Source organism: Gekko japonicus, unplaced genomic scaffold, assembly GCF_001447785.1.
Source record: "Gekko japonicus isolate JY-2015 unplaced genomic scaffold, Gekko_japonicus_V1.1 scaffold1736, whole genome shotgun sequence".
Taxonomy (NCBI): Eukaryota; Metazoa; Chordata; class Lepidosauria; order Squamata; family Gekkonidae; genus Gekko; species Gekko japonicus.
Genome location: NW_015170333.1, coordinates 58,039 through 70,124, shown reverse-complemented (window position 1 = coordinate 70,124; position 12,086 = coordinate 58,039). Strand labels below are relative to the sequence as shown.

General features: G+C 50.8%; 1 protein-coding gene across 1 annotated transcript in view; it reads right to left on the bottom strand.

Moving 5' to 3' along the window:
- Positions 1–365: 365 nt before the first annotated feature.
- The window catches only part of LOC107116250 (tribbles homolog 1-like), a 14,692-nt gene continuing 2,971 nt past the window's right edge, over positions 366–12,086 (bottom strand). The window contains exons 3-5 of the mRNA XM_015418143.1: positions 11,935–12,076; positions 7,444–7,736; positions 366–890 (exon numbers count right to left, since the gene is read on the bottom strand). Coding sequence (XP_015273629.1) covers positions 422–890; positions 7,444–7,736; positions 11,935–12,076 — 904 coding nt within the window. The 3' untranslated portion in view covers positions 366–421. The remainder of the gene's footprint in view (positions 891–7,443; positions 7,737–11,934; positions 12,077–12,086) is intronic.

The following is a 12,086-nucleotide window of genomic DNA, read 5'->3' as shown; positions in this document are numbered from 1 at the left end:
TTGGGTTTTTTAAAAAAAGGGGAATCCAGCAAGAGGCTGCAATTTGCAAAGTGCTCACTCTAGGGCCATCCGTACGTTCTCTCACTGAAGTCCAGAGTAAAACTGTCCAGAGTTATAGGCCAAGGGGTCCAGATGCCAGCAGTCCCCAGGGAGTTCAGTGGGACACGGCCCAAATGAAACCAGGTGGACAATTGCACCCTTTTTGTTTCTGCTTTGCTTCCCTGGAGATTTTTTTTAAATGGGACTTGGCGGAAGTGTGCTTAAGATCACTGCTACTGTCCTGACCACAATCAGATTTTGGAACGCGATGCATTTACAACATGGAAAACCAAAGTTAAACAGGACACACGCACACACGGGGGGGGGGGGGGGGAGCTGTACGTGGATACGACGTCCTCCTCCCTCAAGGGCAAAATCGGGACTAGCAGAAGAAGGAACTGATATCGTCATCCTCTCTTGAGTTTTCCGGGACCATCTGATCGGAGGCTCCCAAGTCGTGGCCAACGTGTCCAGACTCCAAAACGGCATCAAACCAAGGATGGAGCAAAATTTCTGGCGCCGCGAGTCTCTCGGAGGGGTCTCGTCGCAGCAGGCTGCGGATGAGACACCTGGCTTTAGGGGAGACGTGATCGGGGATACAGAACTGTCCGCGGCGGATTTTTGAAAACAGGGCGCTAGGGTCCGAGTCATGAAAGGGATAGCGTCCCACCAAGAGGGTGTACAGCATTACTCCTAAACTCCAAACGTCAGCTGACTTGCCGGAATAAGTCCCAGTTGTGTTTAGGATTTCTGGGCTGACGTAGGCCGGGCAGCCATGTTTGTCCGACAAGGCGTCGTCTTCCCCTTTGATGATGTGGGTATCTTCCAAACTTTCCAGCCTCAGTTGCGTCCTGGAGAACAGAAGAGACCAAAACACAGGTCACTAAACCACGCCAACAGCCAGCAGAGAAGGAAATATAAAAAAACTGAAGCACTTCCAGGCACTGTTCCCAAGTGACAGCAACTTTGTGAGAAATGTAACCTATACCAAAGGTCAGCGCCTGCAAGGTGGTTGGGCCAGTGTGTTATGACGCAAGTGTCCTGGACCTATTCACGCATTTATGATCCCTCTGTGCTGTTGCCAACTGGCAATGTTGACTTCCATATGCAAAGGAGCCATCAAAGACCACACGCTATGGATCATCCAATAAGAATGTAAGAGAAGCCAATGCTGGATCAGGCCAATGGCCCATCCAGTCCAACACTGTGTCACACAGTGGCCAAAGATACCAGGTAAACACCATATCTTGTCTCGAAAAATCCCAGGGGCACAGATTCTTCTACATTCACCCCTCGATTCCTTCCTCTTCAGAGAACCCATCTACTTCTCAGCTTCCTCACTCTAGCCCGATTGTATAGTCCCTTCCCAAAAATAAGAATACTAGCTCATTCAGTATCAACTCAAACACAAGTCTTCTCAACTGAGACAGTCATCTGGATCCTCAACAGCTAGGCGATTTGGTGATGGTAACCAGCAAGTCTGAATGTACGTTACTTCATGCAGACACCGTTGTTAGACCACTCCAAAACACCACAGGTCACACAGCGGGGCCTCAAGGCCATTTATAATGGTGCAATATAGTAATCTGAATAAGACTACTCAGGAGTAAACAAGCCATTGCTTGCTCACCAGGGCTGGTTCAGCCTGTCACGGTCACTGCTCGATTGCAACATCGAGTCACGCAAACGGGCCCTTGCGCGCGCACAACGCTTGGACTCTGAGTCCATTCACACATTCGGCTGCCAAGCAATTTTCCCTGCATGCCTTGTTCGTCCCCTGAGATTTCACTAAAGCTAAACCAGATTCACCAAGGCAAAGAGCTTGGCTGGAAGCCAGCTTAGTCCTGGTGACGTCAAGCCTTAACTGGCTCGTGGATCCCAGCCAAAACCCACATCCCTTTTGTTCCTGAAATAGTCAGAAGTCTTTGAGCTCAGATATATTTTTCCGTACACACACAGAGAGAGATATACACACAAACTGGCCTTGCAGGTTACCCAGCTTTTATGCAAACATCCTATTCCCAGAGCTCTGCACTGGCGATTAGATATTCCCTGGCTCCTGACTGCTCTCCGTCTCCCGAACTGCTTCGCTGGCCTGTAAACGCATTGATTGCTCCCTGTCCTCGGCGTGACCTTCCTGTCCTGATGCAGATAGCCCCCCTCCCTCCCTCTGGGTTCTGTAAACGGAAAATATTACTCAACCTACCCGGCCTGCCCTCTGACTGGCTGACAGGGCATCAGAGCTCCGCACCTGTGCTTGCTGAGCTAACGTCTTGCCGGGCATTGCTTAACCCTCTGGTTGCCAAAGAGGCGCTACAGAGTCTGCCTGTGCAACAGCTGTCGTGTCTAAACTCCCTGTGCGTTGGACGCAATTCGCAATTTCGGCAAGTGGTCCAACCTATCGCAAGCAGTCACACATAACAACGATTTCTCTCTGGTTTATACACCGACATACCCATAATGCTCTATTCAAAATTTTATATATATAACAGTTTTTATTATATATCTAACAAAGACAAACAAACATATATTACAAACAAATAGGGGGTCATATCCATCTTATTACATCTATTTTGTTACCTCCTCCAATATCAGAATGTTAAACAGTTTTTCCACCAAAACCATTTGTATAAGAATTTTGCTTTAAGTTCAAAAATGTAGAGTTATATCTCTATTCAATATTTTTTTTTAAGATCTTGGGCAGAAAGGGAATGGGGAAGAGAGAAGAGGTCATACTTCTCTCTCTACGAGCCGGTCCTTTGAACTGTGTTGACAGTTCAAACATGCATACCAATCAATCCCCCCCCCCAATTACTGTGCTTCTATCACTGGGTGATAGGGTAACCAATCTCCAGGTGGGGCCTGGAGATCTCCCAGAATTGCCACCAATTTCCCAATGAAAGAGATCATTTCCCCTGTAGGAAACAGCTGTTTTGGAGGATGGATTCTATGGCATTATACCCCGCTGAGCTCTTTCCTCTCACCAAACCCCGCCTTCCCCAGGCTCCACCCCCAAAACTCCAGGGATTTTTCTCAATCCGGACCTGGCAACCCTATTGACTGACATGTGCTTGTGTCACCTCCACTGACAATTGCAGCGGAGGTGAAGCAAGATCTAAACGTGTGATCTGCGGTGCTTGATCAGAACATGCTCCACTGGGCCCTGCTAGGTTAATTCTCCCCAAGTGGGATTTTCACCAGCTCAGCAGTTTAAAGAGGACCAGAAACTTGGATTTTTAAACTTGAGACTGATTTCAGGATGAACATGATGTCTTTCAAAAATGGTTCTGGAAGGCCGGCCAACTCCTAGTTAGATGGTGAGATTTAGGCAGGAGTGGCCCACAACACTAGTTCGTACACTGACCGGTTTCCAAGGTACAGGAGACTGGAAAGTTTCATCTCCTCCAATGCTCAGGTCTCCAATCTAATTAAGCCAGAGGAAAGGGATTTACTCCTGCCAAGCTAGGAGTTCGAAAGCAAAAAATTGCAAGTAGATAAATAGGTACCACTTCGGTGGGAAGGGAACAGCGTTCCGTGCGCCTGGGTGTTTAGTCATGCCGGCCACGACCACGGAAACGTCTTCGGACAGCGCTGGCTCTTTGGCTTTGAAACGGAGATGAGCACCGCAACCCTAGAGTCGGATTCGACTGGCTTTCAAGCAAGGGAACCTTTACCTTTACCTAAAGGGATTTCAGTATGGTCAGCCCCTCTGGGATCCGAGAGGCCTGAACCCACGCACTGTTTAGCTGGCTTGAAGACGAAACCCAGAACAAGGAAAACGGAAAGTGTATTCCCCTCGCTTCTTTTCAAAGAACCGCCACCCAAAAAAACACCCCCCAACCCTCAGAATTAAATACTACAGGCTTTTCCTGTTGCAGTACAACGCAGAGCTAATTCTGATATCCCCGGCCTGCAGAGGCTTCACAATCCACGGCTGACTCTGGCATCACTTCAGAGCCAGCGAACACAAGGCTCCCAGCCCTCGAGTGTGAAATTGTTTCTGTTCGTGTCAAAAGCAGGACACCCACAGAGTTCAAATGCCCACGGATGACTGATTCCAGCTCTCGCAAATGAATGAGTTTCATGGAAGCAATTTCGCACGTCACCACCGCCCCTCCTCCAGTTTATGGAAGGTCCTAGGCAAAGAAATTTTGCATGCCCTGCTGTTGGCATGAACATCTGTGATACAACGGACCTGGGAAACACACGACACCTGCTCTGCGAAGGAGAACAAGGCAGAAGCCCTACTTGGAGGCAATTAGAGCAGATTCTGCAGGAACCTCAGTGCTATGCTCTGCTGCAAAAGCTCCCTTCCGCTCCCTGCAAGCTGTCATTTTGCAAAGAAGCCAGGCTCTGCTTATTTCCTTCAGGTACACCCCCTGGCTCCCTCCCCAGTGGAGACCCAAAGCAGCTGATGCCTTCCCCCTCCCCTCCATTTTATCCTCACAACAACCCTGTGAGGTAGGGTATGGTTGAGAGTACCTGAGGGTCACCCGGAAGTTTCCATGGTAGAGTCGGGATTCGCACTCAGGTCTCCCAAGCCCTAGGCTGACACTGTAACCATGATACCAAATACGTGTCCTTGTCCCTTCTCTCCAGCATACGCCCCCCCCCCTTTTAAAAAGAAAACAGCTTTTTAAAGATATAACATACAAGGTAAGTGCCTAAAAAAAAACCCCAGCAAACAAAATTTAGGTACTGGGGGAAAGTCTCAAAAAATATCCCAATACCCCAAAAATGAGTTAGCATTACATGTGCACTGACTTAAACCATGCTCAACAGTAATCAGTGCGCGGCAGATGTGCAGACCAGGGGTTGTGTTGGTGCAGAGGTGATTCCTAATGGTTGTCAAGGGAAGGACAGGGAAGGAGGGAATGTGTGCCTCCCTGTTCAAAAGCCACAGTTTCAAGGGAACTCGTGCCCCCGGCTTGATGCGTGGGGGGGACAGGTGGGTGCCCGGTCCAACCTCGGGAACAAGGTGTGGCCTCTGTCCTCCTCCCTCTCCAAGAATAGGAACTGCCTCCCACCAAACTGGCTACAATTACACAACCGAAAGGTGTGCAGACAAGTTTCCGCCACGGGTCATAACCCACACGCCACTGAGCCGCCCCACGCCGGACGGACCCCATTTCCACGTTTCCGGGTGCATCTACAGCCCCCTCTTCCCCTCTCTTTCTCCTGGCCTTTGTACCCCCACTTCCAACCAATGGCTTCCCCCCTCCAGTCTCATTCACAGCCTTTACCAGAACGTAATTCATCTGAATGAAGACGTGGGCTAAATTCTAAATTGCTGTTGTCCAGCCCGGCAAACCCTGTAATTTCACCAAGGCTGAAACACACACAGGCCCTGCGCTATGCACAAACCAGTCGAGCGGGTGTTCTTGCACACCAGCCAGATAACCCTTCTAGATCCACCACCCAAATCAAGGCAAAGCCATTCCGGAACCCAATAATCCCAGTGGGGTTTTCTCAGTTCTGCTAAGTTAGCAAAGCCACTTAGTTAAAGGCTGTCGGGCCAGGGATGCGTCCGAAAGACACAAATGGGACTGCACCTGAACTGGGATGTGAAGGAGAAAGCATCACAGATCAGTATCAGGTGGGTAGCTGCATTTGTCTGAAGCAAGAGACCAATGTTTGAGGCCAGGGGCACCTTTACTTTGGGATGTGTACATAGGCTAGGAAGCCGTGACCGACAACCGAATTCCCAGCTCGTACAGCTGGCAAAACAGAGGCATGTTCCACCTTCACACACCATGTACGTGCCTTCTCCCATCACCCGTGTAGGAAGAATGTGTGAATGGCCTTGAAGATCCCAGTTCAATGAGATGAGATCCAAATCACTTAAATATTAAGAAGTCCTCATAGTTCCCCTGGAAGAGTCACTGAAACCCACTGAATCAGTCTAGAGAAAGGCATGACAAGTCTGTCTACACCAAAACAGAGGCCAAGTTTCCAAGAGTTGCCCGAGGACTTCCACACACCTACCATGGCCTCCTGCTTGTGTTCTTTGGACAGCAACCCCCCCCCCCCCGGGCCACCAACGCCACATGACCATCTGCTTTGGAAACAGCGTGGAGTTTCAAAATCAGTTTGCAACTGGACATACAGAGATATGCACACCCGTGGCCTAAGGTCAAAATCCCATCGATTACATGCAGGCTCTTGAGTGTGGCAAAAAAAGGGCTCATATGCAAAACGTGTGTCCGTGTTCCATAACTCAGGGAGTGACAGGTGGCTCATCGACAGTGAGCAGCACCAGGAAAAACTTCCCGTTCACAAAGATTCTGCCTGAGACATCCTGCTCCCTCACAGCATACAGTCTGCAAAAATGAGACGTGCCGCCCTGGGCCGTATGGGTAGGGCGGGATATAAATCCCAAAATAAATAAATAAATAAATAAATATAAAAATACACAAAAAGGTTATACCCAGAATTAAACTTTGTCAGTCTTAAGGGTGCCGCTGGACTCAAACTTTATTCTATTGCTTCAGACCAACACGGCGACCCACCAGTGTTCCCTCTAAGCTGAGTTAGTGTGAGCTAGCTCACGGTTTTTTAGCCTCCGGCTCACACATTTTGTCTCAGCTCAGGAAGGAGGGCTCCAGAGCAAACGAATTGATGCAGTAGCCAAATCGCTCGCTCACAACTGTAATGCTCACAAGACTCCACAGCTTACAGGGGGCATCGCTACCCACCTGGATCTATAACCCCCACAAGTGTAAGGAGGGCAGAGATCCAGTATTTGAAACACTTGGGAGACTCCAAAATGCTAACTATCATTTGATATAGTGTACACAATCAAGAACCGCATGACAAAAACAAAACCCGCAGTGCATGCTTAAGTCATCAGGTAAGCAAATTCTCTTAATTGCCAGGTGCCTTCTCCGATTCTGTGTCGACACACAGAACTCCAGCCCATGAATTACCGTGCATTTATTTATGTATAAGTGGCTTTTCGCCTCACCTGGGCCTAAAAGCAGCTAAGAACATTACTTGCCTACCTCCTCCATTCTCTCACAACTTACCACCCTGCGAGGTAGGCAAAGCTGACAGTTTATGACAGGTCCAAGGCCACCCCAGGGGGCTTCCACGCTAGAAAAGGGAGACTCGAACCCAGGTCTCCCTGGATCTTAGCCCAACACTCTGCCTACTATACCACGACAGCTCTCAGAGGTGTCAACACGCATTCCAAAGGATACCATCCAACCTCAAAAGCTTAATTACAGACACAATTTGGGGGAACAAGACAGCTGGCTTCTGACCATCTAGATGAGTAGGTAGAGAGCATAGCTTTGCCCCCCGCCCCCCAAATTCCCTTGCCAAGGTAGCTCTCTATCAGCCAGGGACGAACCGAGATCCCACCAGACAAAGCATGACATAGGATTGTTGCGAATCCTCGCTCACCTTTCTTCGCTTGAAAAAACGAACTTCCTGAGCTTCAGGTCCCCCAAGACTATGGCCGACTGGTGGCAGTGAGCCACAGCGGAGACTATCTGCTTGAAGAGCCGGGCGGCCTCCTGCTCTGGCAGACGCTTGCAGCTCCGGACGTAGGAATGCATGTCGCCGAAGTCCTTGTCAAAGAAGACGTAGGCCTTGGTGTCGCCCAGGATCACTTCCACGATGCCGGTGATGTTTCTGTGCGAGGGGAGCTGGATGTAAGGCCGGATCTTGTCCTGGTAGTGTTTCAGGGGGAAGACCTGGAGACAGGACCAGAGGAGAGAACGGATGGTTAGTCGCAGGCAAGGCGCACGCGAAGAATGGCTCGCATCCGCTGACTCTATGTGAAAAGCTTGAAATATTGGATTCACTGAAGCGGCTTGCTCTCGAGCATGTCGATGTGGCAACAAGTACCATGGGTCCATCAGCAAATTTACACATCGCTGTTGGGAAAGGGACAGAGCAGAGACGTGGCAAAGAGGAATGGGGCACGGGTTAAAATGCCAAGGGGGAGACGGGTATACAAAGGCTTTCAGAGGAGTTCTATACCTTAAGAACAAAAGAGAAGCCACGCTGGATCAGGCCAATGGCCCACCCAGTCCAACACTCTGTGTCACACAGTGGCCAAAAACTAAGTCCTATCAGGAGGTCCACCAGTGAGGCCAGAACTCTAGAAGCCCTCCCACTGTTGCCCCCTCCCCAGCACCAAGAAGACAGAGCATCACTGCCCCAGACACAGTGTTCCATCTATAGTAAAGTAAAGGTAAAGGTTCCCTTGCTCGAAAGCCAGTTGAATCCGACTCTAGGGTTGTGGTGCTCATCTCCGTTTCAAAGCCGAAGAGCCAGCGCTGTCCTAAGATGTTTCCATGGTCATGTGGCCAGCATGACTAAACACCAAGGCGCATGGAACGCTGTTACCTTCCCACCAAAGTGGTACCTATTTATCTCCTTGCAATTTCTTGCTTTCGAACTGCTAGGTTGGCAGGAGCTGGAACTAGAGACGGGAGTTCACACCGTCACGCGGCACTCGGGTCTCGAACTGCTGAACTACTGACCTTCCACAGCCTGCAGTTCAGCATCTTAACCACTTGAGCCACCGCAGCTCCTTTCCATCTATACCTTGTGGCTAATAGCCACTGATGGACCTCTGCGCCATATGTTTATCTAATCCCCTCTCGAAGCTGCCTATGCCTGCAGCCACCACCCCTTCCAGCAGTAGCGAATTATGAATGAAACAAATGGGATTCCTATGTATATTTAGCAAATTTCTGTAAATATGCACAACTGAGGACAGGCTATCTTGGTAAACAGAACCTCCATGAACAAAGGCAGTATACCTCCAAATCTCAGATTTTGGGAAAGACCTGAAAACTTCAGCAGCCAGTGCCATTAAATGAATGCCAGACAGAGCCTGGCCTGTACCGGCAAAGCCACATTATTCGTAAGAATTACCTCGGCCAGCTTCCCCCAGAACTAAGATCCTGCCATTGTATAAACGTCACCTCCTTTTCTGGGATACCTGCCAATTCCTGGTTCCCCCATTCACAAGTATCAAAGTGGAACAAGATACCACTTCGCTCCAACATCAGGCAAAAGCCCCACTGCCCGAGGGCCTCAGCACCAAAAACCGTCACACGAGAGCCAGGACGGCAAAGGCCAGACCAACGTGGCTTTGTATAAACAATCTAGACTAACCAGCCGGCATGAAGAAAAAACGACAAGGAGAGGGGAGCCCCAACCGTAAACCACGGAAGTCTCCACCTTTCCTGCAGCCCGCGGTGATTCAGGCAAAGGTGACTGCAACCTGCCAGGATTTCAGAAGCCGCCAAACCTTAACCAAGGGAAGAAGAGGATTAAGGCCTCTCATGTTTTATTCACGAACATTTCGCAAGGCTTCAAGTCATGTTCTCCCAATGACCTGTAAGCCAGCGCGAGGTTACTCACATCCTAGGCTTGACTGGAAATCGTGACATACATCTTAATGGCATCGTTCCTGTTCATCCAACCCGGCACAACTCCTCCAGGGGAAAACACACACAAACAGATTGGAAGTTCCTGTCGCTCCAGAACTCTCTCCGGACTAGATGCCGCCTTCGAGTCTCGAATTCAAAGCCACCTTGTAGGCAGGCCTGCTCAAGTTACTAGCTCACAACGAGAACATAACAGCCCGCCAACCACCCATATGTCCACTGTTCCCTCTAAGCTGAGTTACTGTGAACTAGCTCACAGTTTTTTAGCCTCTGGCTCACACATTTTTGCCTTTGCTCTGGAAGGATAGCTCCAGAGCAAACTGATTTATGCAGTAGCCAAATCGCTCGCTCGCTCTCAACCTTAATGCCAAGCAGCTCACAAAGTAGAATCTTTGCTCACAGGACTCCACAGCTTAGAGAAGAATAGAAGAGATTGGATTTATACCCCGCCCTTCACTACCCAAAGGTGTCTCAGAGCGGCTTACAAACTCCTTTCCCTTCCCCTCCCCACAACAGACACCCTGTGATGTAGGTGGGGCTGAGAGAGCTCTGACAGAAACTGCTCTTTTTTTCAAGAATGACTCTTATCAGAACTACGGCTTGCCCAAGGTCATCCAGCCAGGTGCAGGTGGAGGAGTGGGGAATCAAACGTGGTTCTCCCAGATTAGAGCACACTTAAGCACTACACCAAACTGGAGGAAGCATTGCATATGTCCACTGCTGGACATCAAGGACTACACAAGAATGCCTCCAATGAAGACGACCTTGCCTTCACAGCCTCCTAGATACCAGCTGCCACCAAGTGGTTTTTTTTGGTCTTCCGGCATTAAAGGTCCTTCCAAAGACATTGTCCCATTGGTGGAAACCGTGTCTGAAGGTTTGCTATTGATAAAGGACATGAAGCCGCCAATTCGGCCAAACTTGCAGACTCAAGCAACCTGCCCACATGACATCCTGTTCTATATTTACTCTCGGCACCTCACGGAAAACACAGCAGTCTGAGTAGCCCTGACTAGCCCTCCCCGCATCAGGTCGTGGAAGTTAAGCAGGGTCGGAGCTGGTTAGTGCTTGGATGGGAGGCCACCAAGAAACTCCAGAGTTGCTACACAGAGCCAGGCAAGGGCAAACCACCTCTCTTCACCTCTTGCTTTGGAAAGCCTACGGTTGCAGAAACTCGGCTGCAACTCAACAGCAGGCAAATCGTCAGTAAAGAGAGAGTTCTGTGTAATGCCAACACTTCCTTCCAGCCGTTTTCAGTTGGCACAATTTAGGAGAGGGGGAAATCACACAACCTGGCGTTCCTTAAACGGTTCGCTTCCACGAGGTACCAGGTGACACAGCCAGAACAGATCCCATTTACTCCAATAGGACGGCTTCGGAGTAAGCCAGCGCGCAGAGCATCAGCCAGCAGGGTTGATTCCCGATCGATCAACCAGCAGGGGGCAGCCTTTCCAACGCCCAGCGGCCCGGGTTTCCTGGACTGGGCTTTGGAAACAAGACCGAGCGACTGACTGTTGTGCGTATTTATTTAAAGAGCGGAGGACACCTCATGGAAAACTTGGAAAGCTCGGCTCGTCACAGCCAATTCCTGCCCGCCTGCCTCTCTTCCGCACCAGGGGAGTGGAGAACGGGGGGGGATGACAGCGGGTGAGAACACCCAGGCCCTTTCCAGGGGCGATTAAAAAAAACACAAAACCCAACACAGAGAGAGAAATTCCAACCCCGCTTCTTCCAGGACTGCTCCGCTTTCCTCTGCAAAAGAGGACACGACCGCCTCTGCAACCAGGGCACGCCGCCACCTTGCCCCTTCTGCCAGCTGGACGCGGCGGTTGACCGAGAGGGATCGCGACTCGAGAGCCTCGCTCTCTTCGATTGCATTTTGCCTGGCGGCCGGCGTCGTCTGCAGACACACAGCCCCGGTCTAGCTCACAGTTAGGGCCGTTTAACAAAGCCACGCGACCTTACACATTTTCCTTCGGCATTCGCCATCCATTAAGCCCTAACGAACCCAACGGGATTTACTTCCAAACAACGCGCCCTTAAGCTTCCGCAGCACTCTGGAAGCCCGCGGATCCTGGCCATGGCCACTCGCGTGCGTGTGTATATACACACACACACACACATGCATATGTACACACACACACACACACACATATATATATTTAAAAGCGTATCTCCCCGCAACGGTCCCGATCCACAAGCAAGTCAAGCCGGAGAACTTCTGCCCTGCATAACGTCACCTTTGGAGAGCGTCGCGGCTCCGATTGCAGAGGCTGCAGTGCAGGGAAAGCAAAGGGCCACCGACGGCGCCTCCTTCCGAGGAGAGGCACAGCAACCGCGGGGGGGGGGGGAAGGGGGGCCGCGGCTCCCGGCTTTATACAATCCAAGCGGCTTCCCTGCTTTGTGGATCGCGCCCAGGCAAGGAGAGCCCTTCGAGCCCTTCTTCCCCCCACCCACCCCCCGTCCCAAGAGCCTGGCGCCGGCTTACCTTGCAGCGCAACTCCCGGCCGGTGTTGATGTCGAGCGCCCGCGAAACGTGCTCCCTGTCGGGCAGGGGCAGCAAGAGGTAGCCGGCGATGAGGCTGGGGCCCGGCGCGCTGTGCCCTCCCGCCGCCGAGCCGCCGGGGCAAACCGGGGCGC